This window comes from Emys orbicularis, chromosome 4, assembly GCF_028017835.1.
Source record: "Emys orbicularis isolate rEmyOrb1 chromosome 4, rEmyOrb1.hap1, whole genome shotgun sequence".
Lineage (NCBI taxonomy): Eukaryota > Metazoa > Chordata > Testudines > Emydidae > Emys > Emys orbicularis.
This window is the reverse complement of record NC_088686.1, coordinates 140,971,344-140,984,462: the sequence shown is the minus strand read 5'-3', so window position 1 is coordinate 140,984,462 and position 13,119 is coordinate 140,971,344. Positions and strand designations below refer to the sequence as shown.

Below are 13,119 nucleotides of genomic sequence, written 5' to 3'. Positions count from 1 at the left end.
CCCCTGGCCATTTTAACACATGCCACGGTATCCTTAGCCTAACTAGACTTCTAAACCCATGTTAGCTCGTATGTGCTCACATCGCATCTTAAACCCTAGTCTAGACAAGGCTGGTGGTGCTAAGATGAGCAAGGGAGAGAAGGGCAAATACCAGATGGCCCAGCAGGACACCCAGGCATGGAGTTCTTAACTTGTGGGTCCAGGGCAGGCTTCTCCCGAGAGTGGTTCCCATCATAGGTGCTCCCTAAGTGGCTGTCTGGCAGGCTCAGTAGAAGTGGCCAGTGGGTAGCCGAGGCAAACAGAAGTAGGCGTCGGGGAAGAGGCTCAGGTTGATGGGGTTGCGGTCCAGGCGGATGTCCTCCAAGGCCCATCGGATGTGACCGTGGTCCTGGCTATCACAGAACGTGTCTTTGTGCATGGTTCGGATGTTGTTGTTCTAGCCGGGGAGACAAAGCACAAAACCAACATTAAACGGTGGGGGAAAGGGGTAAGGCGGGGTGATGGGTTTGTGCACTAATTGTCCCTGGCTAGTATGAGCCTTTGCGTCTGTTAGACTGGGGCTCAAACTAGAGGCAGAGGCAGGAAGGAGCCTAGAACTGGAATAGCAGAGGGGGCATCAGTTGGGACTAAGGGGCACTGGCAGAGCTGGGTGTGCACAGGGGGCCCAGCATTGGACTAGCTGTGGGGAGAATGAGGTGCACGGTGAGATCCGTGCAGGGGACATTAGGACTGGGGCATTGTGAGAGAGAGGATCTCACCCCACACCCACCTGCACTCTACCTGTGTCTAGCCAGAGCTCTCCATCCCTCGACTGCAAGGGCAGCAACATTCAAAAGCAAATTCAAAAATCAAAGCGTGGCCGTATCTTTAAGGGACCATCACCCAGGCTGGCTGGGTCCCCTTGCTTGACTCAGCCACTGCCTCACCTGCAGGTGCAGGGACCGCAGGCCCTCAGGCAGGGGCACTGGAATACAGTCCAGCTTGTTATCAGACAGGTGGAGGAACTGCAGCTTCTTCAGCTCCTGCAGAAACACAGGCAAATGCATAAGCCCTCGCCCTGCCCAGCCCCCTCACCTGGCCTGGCCGGGAGTCTGGAACGAACACTCCAAGGCTCAGCGGGGTGGGGCGCAACTCACAGCTTTGCTGAACAGAACATGCTGCTCTCATGCTTGCATGCGATTGTCCCACCCCAGCAAACACCGGAAAAGCTGGGGGTGGCACTTTGGGCTTTGGCTGTTCCCAAGTCCCAGTCAGCTTCTTTATACAGAACATCTGGGTTATTTCGGTGGTACAAAGGGGTAGGACTCAGAGCCAGATAGGCCTGGAAGGGGGTTGAATTGACCAAGGGTATGTCTACACTGCGGAGTAAGCCCAGGGCTATAGAACTCAAGACCCTGGGTTTGTTAATCTAGGGCTTGAGTGTCTACACTTATTATGTGGGCCCAAATCCAACCCCAGGTTAGGAATTGTTGAACCCTGGGTCCCAACCTAGGCTGAAGTGTCTACACTGCATTATATGGGCCCAACGTGGGAAAACTTGACTGTCCAGAGGATAAAGAAAGTCAGCTCGTGGGATTGTGGGCTACCGCGGGTGGACTCCCAGAGCATGAGTCCAGTGGGGTTGCATCTACACTGCAAAGCAATAGGGCATGAACCCTGGGTCCCAGTTTGACTCAGGCTCGGACCTTCCACCCCCGTACAGTCCTCAAACACTGGGTCCGAGCCCTGGGTTAGTGTGACGTGTGTGGAGATAGGAGGGAGGTTAGGCTTGAGCCTGAGTTCAAACCCTGAGCTTATCTTGCAGTGTAGATATACCCCAAGCCCTCTTGGAGAGTGGAACAGAAGCTGTGAAATGTAGGGACCCCTTTTGGAATCTTGGGGCAGCCGCCGGCCATTGGGCACAGACTCACCCTGAAGGCTTCAGGTCGGACACCGGAGCTCTGGATCCTGTTGCGCCGGGCATCGAGCCGCACGACGCTGCCGGGCAATGCGGGCAGCGCCGTCAGCCTGTTCTCGGCGAGGATGAGCTCTTGCAGGGTGCTCAGCTGCCGGAAGGAGGCCTCGTCCACCCAGGCGATGAAGTTGCTAGTCAGGTCTATTCGCTTCAGCTTCTCTGATGGAGGGGAGGGGAGGGGAGAGATTCCACCTTCACAAACCCTTGCCATCGCTCACAACGAGCAGCGGCACCCAGGAGCCGGCAAACAGGGCTGCTAACAGGGGAGTTTAAGTGGGAGTTTACAGGGGAGCTGGAAGGGGAGGCAGGAGGGCGCGGTGTTCGGTGTGCTCTGTTTCCCCAGAAGCGGTGGGCAGAGACCACAGCAGCCATGAGCCAAGCAGCGGGGGACACAATGCAGATGATTGCATGTGGCAGCTGCGGTATGTACATGATCCTAGCAGGGGCGCCTGAACAGAGGTATGTCTGTATGAAATGCCGCCTAATAGACCTGCTAGAAGAAAAGATCCGAGGGTTGGAGATGCAGGTAGATACCCTGGTAGAGTTTAGAAGGGGATTCGAGCAGCTAATGGAGCAAAGGCAGGGAGTGGCGGAAGGGGAATGCTCAGGGGCGCAGGTGGAAGCAGGGGCTATGGTCTGTGAGGGGGGAATGTCGGGGGGAGAACAAGAGCAGTGGAAGCATGTGACCGTGAGAAGCAGGCCAAGGAAAAGGAGGGCCAGTGAAGGAGAAATAGAGCTCAGGAACAGGTTTGGGTGTTTGGATAACGAGGAGGGGAGGCAGCAGGCGGTAACTGATGGTGGGAGGCAGAGGAAGAAGAGAAGAGCGGCTAGTCCAATAGAGAGAGGGGAGGAGTTGATGGAGACAGCATCAATACTTAGCCCGGGGAGGATACAGGATGGCACTAGGGGGACTATAAGGGAAAATAGAAACAGACAGGAGTTACGACTACAGGGAACAGGGGATAGATTGGTAGATCGCACTGTCACCAGGCAAAGGCAGGTTTATGTGATTGGAGACTCCTTACTGAGGAGGTTAGACAGGCCTGTGACCAGGGCGGACCCAGAAAACAGAAGGGTGTGCTGTCTACCGGGCGCTAAGATACGGGATGTGGACCTGCGGTTGAAAAGGATCCTAAAAGGAGCATGTAAGAATCCCTTGATCATCCTTCACGTAGGAACGAATGACACGGCTAGGTTCTCGCTAGAGAGAATCAAGGGAGATTATGCAAGGCTGGGGAAGACGCTTAAGGAAGTCGAGGCTCAGATTATCTTCAGTGGGATTCTGCCTGTTCCTAGAGAAGGACAGCAAAGGGCTGACAGAATAGTGAGGATAAATAGCTGGCTAAGGGAGTGGTGCTATAAGGAGGGCTTTGGGATGTATGGCCACTGGGAGGCTTTCGGGGACAGACAGCTGTTCTCACGGGATGGACTTCACCTGAGTAGGGAAGGAAATAGACTTCTGGGAGGGAGGCTGGCTCATCTCATTAAAAGGGCTTTAAACTAGGAATTTGGGGGAGACGGTTGGGAGATGTCCAGTTAAGCTCCACGCCAGATTCCAACACTGAAAAGGAGGGTGAAGAGATAAGCACAGATATAGGTAGGGGAAAGGGATTGGACATAAGAAGGAGGGGGCGGATGGACAGTACGGGGTCCATACCAAATTCCATAACTAATGGGAGAAAGGATAAACAGCATACAATAAGATGTTTATACACCAATGCGAGAAGCCTAGGTAACAAAATGGAGGAATTGGAGCTCCTGGTCCAAGAAATGAAACCGGATATCGTAGGAATAACCGAAATGTGGTGGAAAGGTAGTCATGACTGGAGTACAGGTATGGAAGGGTATGTGCTGTTTAGGAATGACCGGAAAAAAGGTAAAGGTGGGGGAGTGGCATTGTATGTCAATAATGAGGTAAACTGTAAAGAAATAGTAACTGATGGAATGGATAAGACGGAGTCTGTCTGGGCAATAATTACACTGGGTAAAAGAACTACTAGAGCCTCCCCTGGGATAGTGCTTGGGGTGTGCTATAGACCGCCAGGATCTAGCCTGGATGCGGACAGAGAACTATTTAATGTTTTTAGGGAAGTAAAAACTAATAAGAGCTGTGTAATCATGGGGGACTTTAACTTCCCAGATATAGACTGGGGAACAAATGCTAGTAACAATAATAGGGCTCAGATGTTCCTAGACGTGCTAGCAGATGAATTCCTTCATCAAGTAGTAACTGAACCGACGAGGGGGGATGCCATTTTAGATTTGGTGCTGGTGAGTAGTGAGGACCTCGTTGAGGAAATGGTTGTAGGGGACAACCTTGGCTCGAGTGACCATGAGCTAATTCAGTTTAAACTAAATGGAAGGATTAACAGAATTAAAACTGTAACTAAGGTTTACGATTTCAAAAAGGCCAACTTTAATAAATTAAGGCAACTACTTAGGGAAGTGGATTGGGCTAACATACTTAGGGATCTAAAGGCAGATGGCGCCTGGGATTATTTCAAGTTGAAGTTGCACAAGCTGTCCGAGGCCTGTATCCCGAGAAAGGGAAAACGGTTAGTAGGCAGGAAATTTAGACCTAGCTGGATGAGCGAGCGTCTCAAAGGGGCGATTAAGAAAAAACAGAAAGCGTACAAAGAATGGAAGAGGGGAGGGATCAGCAAGGAAACCTACCTTATTGAGGTCAGAGCATGTAGAGATGCAGTGAGAAAGGCCAAAAGCCGTGTAGAGTTGGACCTTGCGAGGGGAATTAAAACCAATAGTAAGAGGTTTTATAGCCATATAAATAGGAAGAAAACAAAGAAAGAGGAAGTGGGACCGCTGAAGAATGTAGATGGAGTGGAGATTAAGGATAATCTAGGCATGGCACAATATCTAAATGAATATTTTGCATCGGTCTTTAATAAGGCTAATGAAGGGCTTAGGAATAGAGGGAGCAGGACAGAGGGGAATAAAGGAGGGGGGTTGACATTACCATATCGGAGGTGGAAGCCAAACTTGACCAGCTAAACGGGACTAAATCGGGCGGACCGGATGATCTTCATCTGAGAATATTGAAGGAACTGGCGCCAGAAATTGCAAGCCCCTTAGCGATAATTTTTAATGAATCTGTAAACTCGGGGGTGGTACCGTTGGACTGGAGGATAGCTAATGTGGTTCCTATTTTCAAGAAAGGGAAAAAAAGTGACCCAGGTAACTACAGGCCTGTTAGTTTAACATCTGTAGTATGCAAGGTCTTGGAAAAAATTTTGAAGGAGAAAGTAGTTAAGGACCTTGAGGTGAATGGCAATTGGGACAAATTACAACATGGGTATACGAAAGGGAGATCGTGCCAAACCAACCTGATCTCCTTCTTTGAGAAAGTAACAGACTTTCTAGATAAAGGAAATGCGGTGGATCTAATATACCTCGATTTTAGTAAAGCGTTTGATACAGTACCGCATGAGGAATTATTGGTTAAATTGGAAAAGATGGGGATCGATATGAAAATCCAGAGGTGGATAAAGAACTGGTTAAAGGGTAGACTGCAGCGGGTAGTACTGAAAGGTGAACTGTCAGGTTGGAGGGAGGTCATCAGTGGGGTTCCTCAAGGTTCGGTTTTGGGTCCGATTTTATTTAATCTATTTATTACTGACCTCGGAACCGAATGTAGGAGTGGGCTGATAAAGTCTGCGGATGACACAAAGTTGGGAGGTATTGCCAATTCTGAGAAGGATCGGGATATCCTGCAGGGAGACTTGGATGACCTTGTAAATTGGAGTAATAGTAATAGGATGAAATTTAATAGTGAGAAGTGTAAGGTGATGCATTTAGGGATGACTAACAAGAATTTTAGTTATAAGCTGGGGACGCATCGGTTGGAAGTAACGGAGGAGGAGAAGGACCTCGGAGTCCTGGTTGATCGCAGGATGACTATGAGTCGGCAATGTGACGTGGCTGTGAAAAAAGCTAATGCGATCTTGGGATGCATTAGGCGAGGTATTTCTAGTAGGGACAAGGAGGTGCTGCTTCCGTTATACAAGGCGCTGGTGAGACCTCATTTGGAGTACTGTGTGCAGTTCTGGTCTCCTATGTTTAAAAAGGATGAACTCAAACTGGAACGGGTACAGAGAAGGGCCACTAGGATGATCCGAGGAATGGAAAACCTTTCCTATGAAAGGAGACTCGAGGAGCTCGGTTTGTTTAGCCTAACCAAAAGAAGGCTGAGGGGAGATATGATTGCTCTCTTTAAATATATCAGAGGGATAAATACCAGGGAGGGAGAGGAATTATTTCAGCTCAGTACCAATGTGGACACGAGAACAAATGGATATAAACTGGCCGTGGGGAAGTTTAGGCTTGAAATCAGACGAAGGTTTCTAACCATCAGAGGGGTGAAATTTTGGAACAGCCTTCCGAGGGAAACGGTGGGGGCGAAAGACCTCTCTGGCTTCAAGATTAGGCTAGATAAGTTTATGGAGGGAATGGTTTGATGGGATAACGTGATTTTAGTCAATTAGGCAATAACGTGCCATCGCTGGTAAAATGAGGGTCCAGCTGGAGAATCTTGCCTGTATGCTCGGGGTTCTACTGATCGCCATATTTGGGGTCGGGAAGGAATTTTCCTCCAGGGTAGATTGTCAGAGGCCCTGGAGGTTTTTCGCCTTCCTCCGCAGCATGGGGCAGGGGTCGCAAGCTGGAGGATTCTCTGCGACTTGAAGTCTTTAAATCACGATCTGGAGACTTCAACAGCTGAGTTAAGGGAAAGTGGGTGGGTCAGCTTTTGTGGCCTGCATCATGCGGGAGGTCAGACTAGATGACCATAATGGTCCCTTCTGACCTTAAAGTCTATGAGTCTATAACGGTGCTGAGCAATAATTAGGGGCTAGGCCTGGCCAGAGCCCTAGGAGAAAAAGCCAGCACTCCAGCAAACAGAACTAGAATGAACCAGGTCCTCAGCTGGTGTAAATGAACACAGCTCCATTGAACTCAATGAAACGATGCCAGTCTATGCCAGCCAAGCCTAATCTCGCATCTAACACAACAGGCCAATAGCCTGACTATGGTGGCTGGATGCAGCTCCAATAGAAATGTGAAATACATTTATGTCTTTGTTATTATTATTCCTCCAAGGGCCAGATTTTCAAGCCCTCGGCATCCCCTCTCAGGGACAGGTTTCCAGAGGAGCTCAGCATCCATTTAAGGGCCAAAATCAGAGCAAGGTTTTCAAATATGCACAGCACCCAGCAGGTCCCATTTTAACAGAGCCCAGCACCCCCCCAAACATGCACCTACTGTGTGGAGAGCCTCTGCAAGCCCCAGCTCACAGTTTTCTAGCTAGTCCTGCAATCTTAAGGCTCCATCTGCCTTGGCAGGGTGCATTTCATTGACTATCACCAGGTGCAATTCCTTCCTGCAGGGGAGAAGGGACTTTAAAGCTACAGGGCTACTATTCCAGCCAGCCAAGGGGGAAGTATTGTGCAACACCACTGTCCTGCCTCTAGAGGGACCCGTTAGGAGATCTCTAGAGCTGGGCAAAACCCAGCAAGTTTGCTTCACGGGGCATGAAGGGATGACTGTTTTCTCTGGGTTTTAACCTTGTGGTACAGAACTGCCACCCCCAAATTTTGAGTTCAAACTAGCATGGAACGGAGTCACAGGCTGTGCAAGCCGTCAGGGGGGCTGGAACAATTTGTACAGTGCGGGGGCTGAGAGCTACTGAACCAAACTGTAAACCCTGGATATGATGGAAACCACTTCAAGCCAGGGGGTGTAGTTGCACCCCTAGTTCCAGCTGTAAATGGGGGCACCTGGCTTGGCACTTATTGTACAGTCCTGCCTCACCCTCCCCACTCCCAGGCAGATGAGCATGACAGGACCTAACCGGGCTTTTTCATCTCCAACATCTAGGAGCCCTGCCACGTTATGATGTTACAACCAGTGAGTTCTTGGCCCCTCCAGTTCCTAGAGCCAACCAGGACATGCTGTACCAGGACTTTAATAAAGAGCAGCATTGTTGCAGAGCAGTGTTAAGTGCTCCCTTTCACCCTCCTGGGAATGGTCCGCATTTGGCTCCCTGATTGTGCACCTGGGTGTGATGGTTGGGGCCGTGTGTGCGAGATGCAGCCATGTCCCGGCCTGGCTCTTCCCCACAGTGATGCCCTTACATGCCACTCAGCAGGAAGGCAGATGCCCTGATCTAAATTGTAGAGAGGGGTGTGGATGAACCGCTGACATGACTTGGGCTTGTGTGCCCAGGACTCGGGGCTAAAGCCAGCTCTGGCATCTATAGGCCTGGCTCCCATTGGTGCCATGGGGAGTGGCATCTGCGTACACCTGCAATTGTATCTGATGCCCAAGGAGCAGGTCTGAGCCCTCTGCTGTGGGCTGGGAGGAGTCTAAACCTGCCTGGGAGGATTCAGTGTCAGGTTGGATCTGGACTCAGCCTAAACATTGTACAAATCCGGAACAGGATCCAGTGTGACAGCTGAACAGGACTCTGGGCAGCACAGCAAGGGGCATCCTCCTCCCTCAGGCAGCTCTGCAATGGGTCCACTTTGCACTGGCTCCCAGGGAGCTGGGGGCAGGGGCTAAGTTTCCCCATCCCCCATGTCCCCCAGCAGAGCACTGTGATGCCCAGATGCCACTCTATGTGGGGGGAGGGGGGGCGGGGCCCCGGCCCCACATACTCAGCCTGGCAAAGTCGCTGGCTCGGATGCGGCTGATGTGGTTGAAGCGGGCGTAGAGGTACGTGGTCTCCAGGGGCAGCGGCGGGATCTGTTCCAGCTCGGCATCATCGCAGTACACGGAAGTGCCAAGGCACACACAGACCAGGCAGGTGGGCAGACCTGGGGCAGGGAGAGACGGAGCAGTCAGCCAGCAGCAACGAGCAGGGATCGGGGCTTGGGGGTATTAAATGTAACCTCCGACCGGTGCCCTCAGGGAGGCTGGGGGGCCAGATTCTCAGCTAGCCTAGTTCCACTAAAGCTCCACTTACCGCAGTGGAGGATCTGGCCCGACACCCCATGCGGTGGGTTAGGAGCAGAGCTCAAGGGAATGTTCCTGACAGAACCTGGAGCCTTTTGAAACTCCCCTGCTTCTGGGGTTCGTTGCAAACCCTGAGGCCAGACAACATGCAACTAGCGGGACCAGACGTCCTGATATTAGGGGCTCTGTCTTATATATGCAACTATACCCCTCTCCTCCGCCCGAAAAAACGTGTCCTGATTTTTCACACTTGCTATCTGATCACACTACGTGCAGCATAAGGCTAGCTCGGGCCCTGGAACCTTTCTGACGGAGATGGACCCAAAGCCAAGCCCTGGAGCCAACCCCCCAGAATTTCAGATGACCCAAAATCAACCAGCAGCAGAGCAGAGCTGGAGCCTGGGGAACCCCCCTTCCCGATCCCAGACCAGAACTTCAGAAGAGTCAAAGAAGAGCCCAGCCCTGGGAATCTAGGCCTGGACTTTGGGAGTTCAGGAGGTGCTGTGCTGTTATCCAGGCAGTGCTGGAAGGGTCCCGAAACTCAGAGTCTGTTCCGGGCTTTGAAGTCTGGGACTCAACCCTCTACTTTCAAGTGAACTGGGATGGCCGTGCATTGCGGGGAGGGTCAGAGCACCCTGGGGGAGGGCAGCCTGGACAGGGACTGCCCATCCCCTACCCGCGCTGTACCAGCTATGTAGATACACAGAGGGCTTTGGTCCAGGGCTGTCAGCTCCTTCCACCAACCACTAAATTCAAAGGAAAACAAAACAAGCAAAAAGCAAACCACGAGAAAGGCCAGGAACAACCAGCCAAAAGAGCTGCTTAAAAACAAATCAGCTCAGGCCAAATCTCTCCCTGGGGGGTGCGACTCCACCAAACACAGCAGCCAGGTACACCAGGGATCTCTTTGGCCCTTCTGCACTGTCAGAAATGAAACAAAAGGAAACTGTTTGCATCAAGCAAACATCTGATTCCCCTACGTCTGGAACTAGACCCTGCTCAGCCAGGCAAAGTGGCAGTGGCAGCGTGACAAGATTTCTGGCACCAATTAAAACTGCGTTGGGTGGGGTTTTTTTGTTTTTCCTCTCTTTTCCCTCTTCTCCCCCCAGAGCGCGTGCAAGACTCTGAATCTATTAGTGGGGGAGTTCAAAGCATAAAGGCAACCATTTCCCTGAGCCTACTACGTAATTTGTCCCAGTTCGGAGTGACAGAAAATGAATAAAGATATTTATCCCTCGCTGCAGGATTTTAATTGTCACTAATCTAATTGCTACTCTGTCCGACTGTCGCAACATCTCTGCACGTTAAAGCGTCTCTGCTGCTTTGCTGGTGTTCTCGTTGCTGTGAAGTGATTCCTTTCTGAAACCCTCTCGCCCGCCACCATGTTCCTCACGCAGGGCAAATACTTGGCTCCTTGCTCACCCTCGCGTCCTTCCACCAGCGCCTCTAAGCTCCCAGGCTCACTCACTGCTTCTCTCTCTCTCCTCCCATCAGTCCCGCGGCCCACGCAGGGATGGGTCTGCCTCTGGGCAAGAAGCCTCAGAGATTGCTGCCCTGTGCCATGCTGGGAAAGGAGCGCCTCCATCTTGCTCATTTCCAAAGCCCCCTCTGCCCCGCATGGGCACAGAGAAAGCCCCTCCCACTCACCCCCATGCTGAGAGAAGGGTCTTTCCATACTGCCGTCATTGCTCGTGGTATTTGGAGACCTATTCAGCTGCATCTCCTGTGAGCAAATCCCCCACGTTGCACCATTACCCTGGAAGAACAGGTGACGAGGACTGGTCTCTTACTCACCCTGTTTGGTTATGGATCCGAGCAGACCTGGCCCGAAGGGCTTGGTCGTGGGGGATGTCAGGGGCGGCCTTCTGGGTGCTTCGGTCAGCATGGCTCTCGTGCTCACGACGCCCTCTAGACGCTTGGTTGGAGGAGCCAATGTACCAACCTCAATCTGCAAGTACAGGGCAAGGGGCATCATGGCAGTGAGCACAGGCTGTGGAGCTGCGCTCACGTTAAAGCACTGACCAGTCACTGACTCCTCCCTTGCCCTGCCCAGCTCACACCTCCACTGGGGAGGGGTAGAAGGCGCCACAGGGCAGGTTGGAGGGCTCCAGCAGTGATATACCTGAAATAGCCAACATCTAGGGTAGGCAGGCACCCAATCCCATTGAAACGCACCTAACTCCCTTAGGCTCCACTGACGATCCCCCCCTCCCCCCCGCCAGCTGCACCAGGTAACAGAGGATTCCTAGACATGGCATGCTCCGTGCAGCAGCAATACCAGGCATGTCTTGCATTCATACGGCGCCTTTCCTCTCCATGCCTGCAACGCTGTGAGCCAACTTCAGCGGGAGAGGGTTATGTGACCTGCCCAAGGCCATGCAATCAGTCATTGGCAGAGCTAGGCATTGGCAATAGGATTGCTGCTAACCAGGATCAGGATCTAACTACCAGACAATGCTCTCTCCTAGCGACCACATGTGGTCAAGACCTCAGTGCTGAGTGTCAGGGGAAAGCTGGTTCTCCCTCCTGACTCAGGACTTTAAACAAGTCATAGACAGTGTCATACCCGTTTCCCTCTAGATCCTACACTGCTGCACACCTCCCTATCAACCAGCTGACTAGGAGATCAGATTAGATAATCATGATGGTCCCTTCTGACATTATAATCTGTGTGAACCGATGAACGCTCTTCTTCATGGCTTGCAAACTGTACCAGGGAAGCACCTAGGAGAAGAGAGTGAAGTACCTAAACTGGGGAAAGTGGGGTTGTACTCATAGCTAGACTCCTGACTCCCAGATGAAAGTGTTTCTGTCCACCAAGTGCTGTGGGTGGAAGAGTGGCCAGAATGCCCCAGCCCTGGAGAGACAGGGCGGGGAGCAGGAGGGACGCCCAGCTCAGCAAGGGTGGTAGCACAGAAGCTGCCCTAGGATCCTAGAGAAAGGAGCTGCCTTAGGACTCCCCACAGGCGCCTGGAGAAGAGTTGGCCCATGTTTCTGCTGCTCTGCTGTCTCCATCTTACCTTTGGTGCCAGGTCACTATAGTCATAAAGCTCTTCGTAGAGGCTCAGGTCAATGATCTCTCCATAGCTGTCTAGGCTGAGGTCAAGGTCCAGGTTGTCATCGGTGGCAATGTCAGCTCTGGGCTTCTCTTCCTTCTTCTTGCCTTCTTCTTTAGGTGGGGCGGCCAAGGCCAGCACCAGAGCCAGGGTGGTGACCCCCAGCAAGGCTATGCTCTGCATCCTGCACCTGTGCCGAGAAAAGGGAAGCAACGAAGCATTTTTGTCACCGTTGGGCAGCTCAGTTCTGCCGCTTACAGGGCTGAGCTCGGGGCTGTGGGGTCTGAGGGATGTGCCCTACCTGCCCAGCACAGGGCTCTGATCCTCCAGAAACACCTGCCTGAGGTGCGCTTAGCGGATTAACACGCACTGGCAGGACGGTGCAGGGAACCCAGCAAGGGGGTGCCATGGTCTGGGAGTGAAGTGGATAAGCAGAGCCGGGTATGGGGAGCCCAGGACTGGGACTGCGAGGAGTATGGCAGGCCAGGAGTGAGGGGCATCGGCAGAGCTGCTGAGGGTGGAGCAGTGGGGTTAGGGCTAGCATAGCAGAGCTTGGAACAGATCAGATTCGAGGGGCATTGTGTTGGGCGAAGGGGGTTCAGCCATGGCAGGAGATGGGGTGCATGGGGAATCCAGGAATACCACAGCCAGGTATATTGCAGGCCAGGGTAGCGGAGTTCTGTCAGGGATGTGAGCGGAGGTTCCCCTTTGTAAACTATAACATTTACCACATTCATCTAAATATTTTGCAAACCCCATTGTCTGGCATCCCCTGCTGTGCAGCAAAGACAGGGGCCGGACAGCAAGCCCTGCTCACTTGTGCTCAGATTTCCAAGTACTCCGCTCCCACAGACTCTTTTCCATGAGGGCTTAGCACCTATTTAAACACCTCAATGAGAGTTGGGTTTGCAAAAACACCCAGCAGATCTCAGGGTGACACGGATGGGCCAGATATTCTGAGCCCCCAGCCAGATGAGCTCGCTTGAGCCTGCGTGTGGGTGCTGAGCTCTTTGGGAAACCTGGCCCAGCAAGCACTAGTTAATGTCTCTGCCACAAATGTTTCCTCCAAGTGCTGGCCGCCGGCTTTACCCCACCCCCCCAACCGCTCACTTCAGCTCCTTCTACTGCACCTTCTGTCGCTCT

At 52.3% G+C, this 13,119-nt stretch overlaps 1 protein-coding gene across 1 annotated transcript; it reads right to left on the bottom strand.

Moving 5' to 3' along the window:
• Nucleotides 1–265: 265 nt before the first annotated feature.
• On the bottom strand, nt 266–12,840 carry OPTC (opticin). The gene is made up of 7 exons (XM_065404114.1): nt 12,794–12,840; nt 11,941–12,166; nt 10,715–10,868; nt 8,623–8,781; nt 1,911–2,113; nt 927–1,022; nt 266–436 (listed from the first exon to the last, which is right to left on the bottom strand). Exons 1-7 carry the CDS (start codon nt 12,838–12,840, stop codon nt 266–268), a joined length of 1,056 nt encoding a protein of 351 aa, XP_065260186.1.
• Nucleotides 12,841–13,119: the final 279 nt, after the last annotated feature.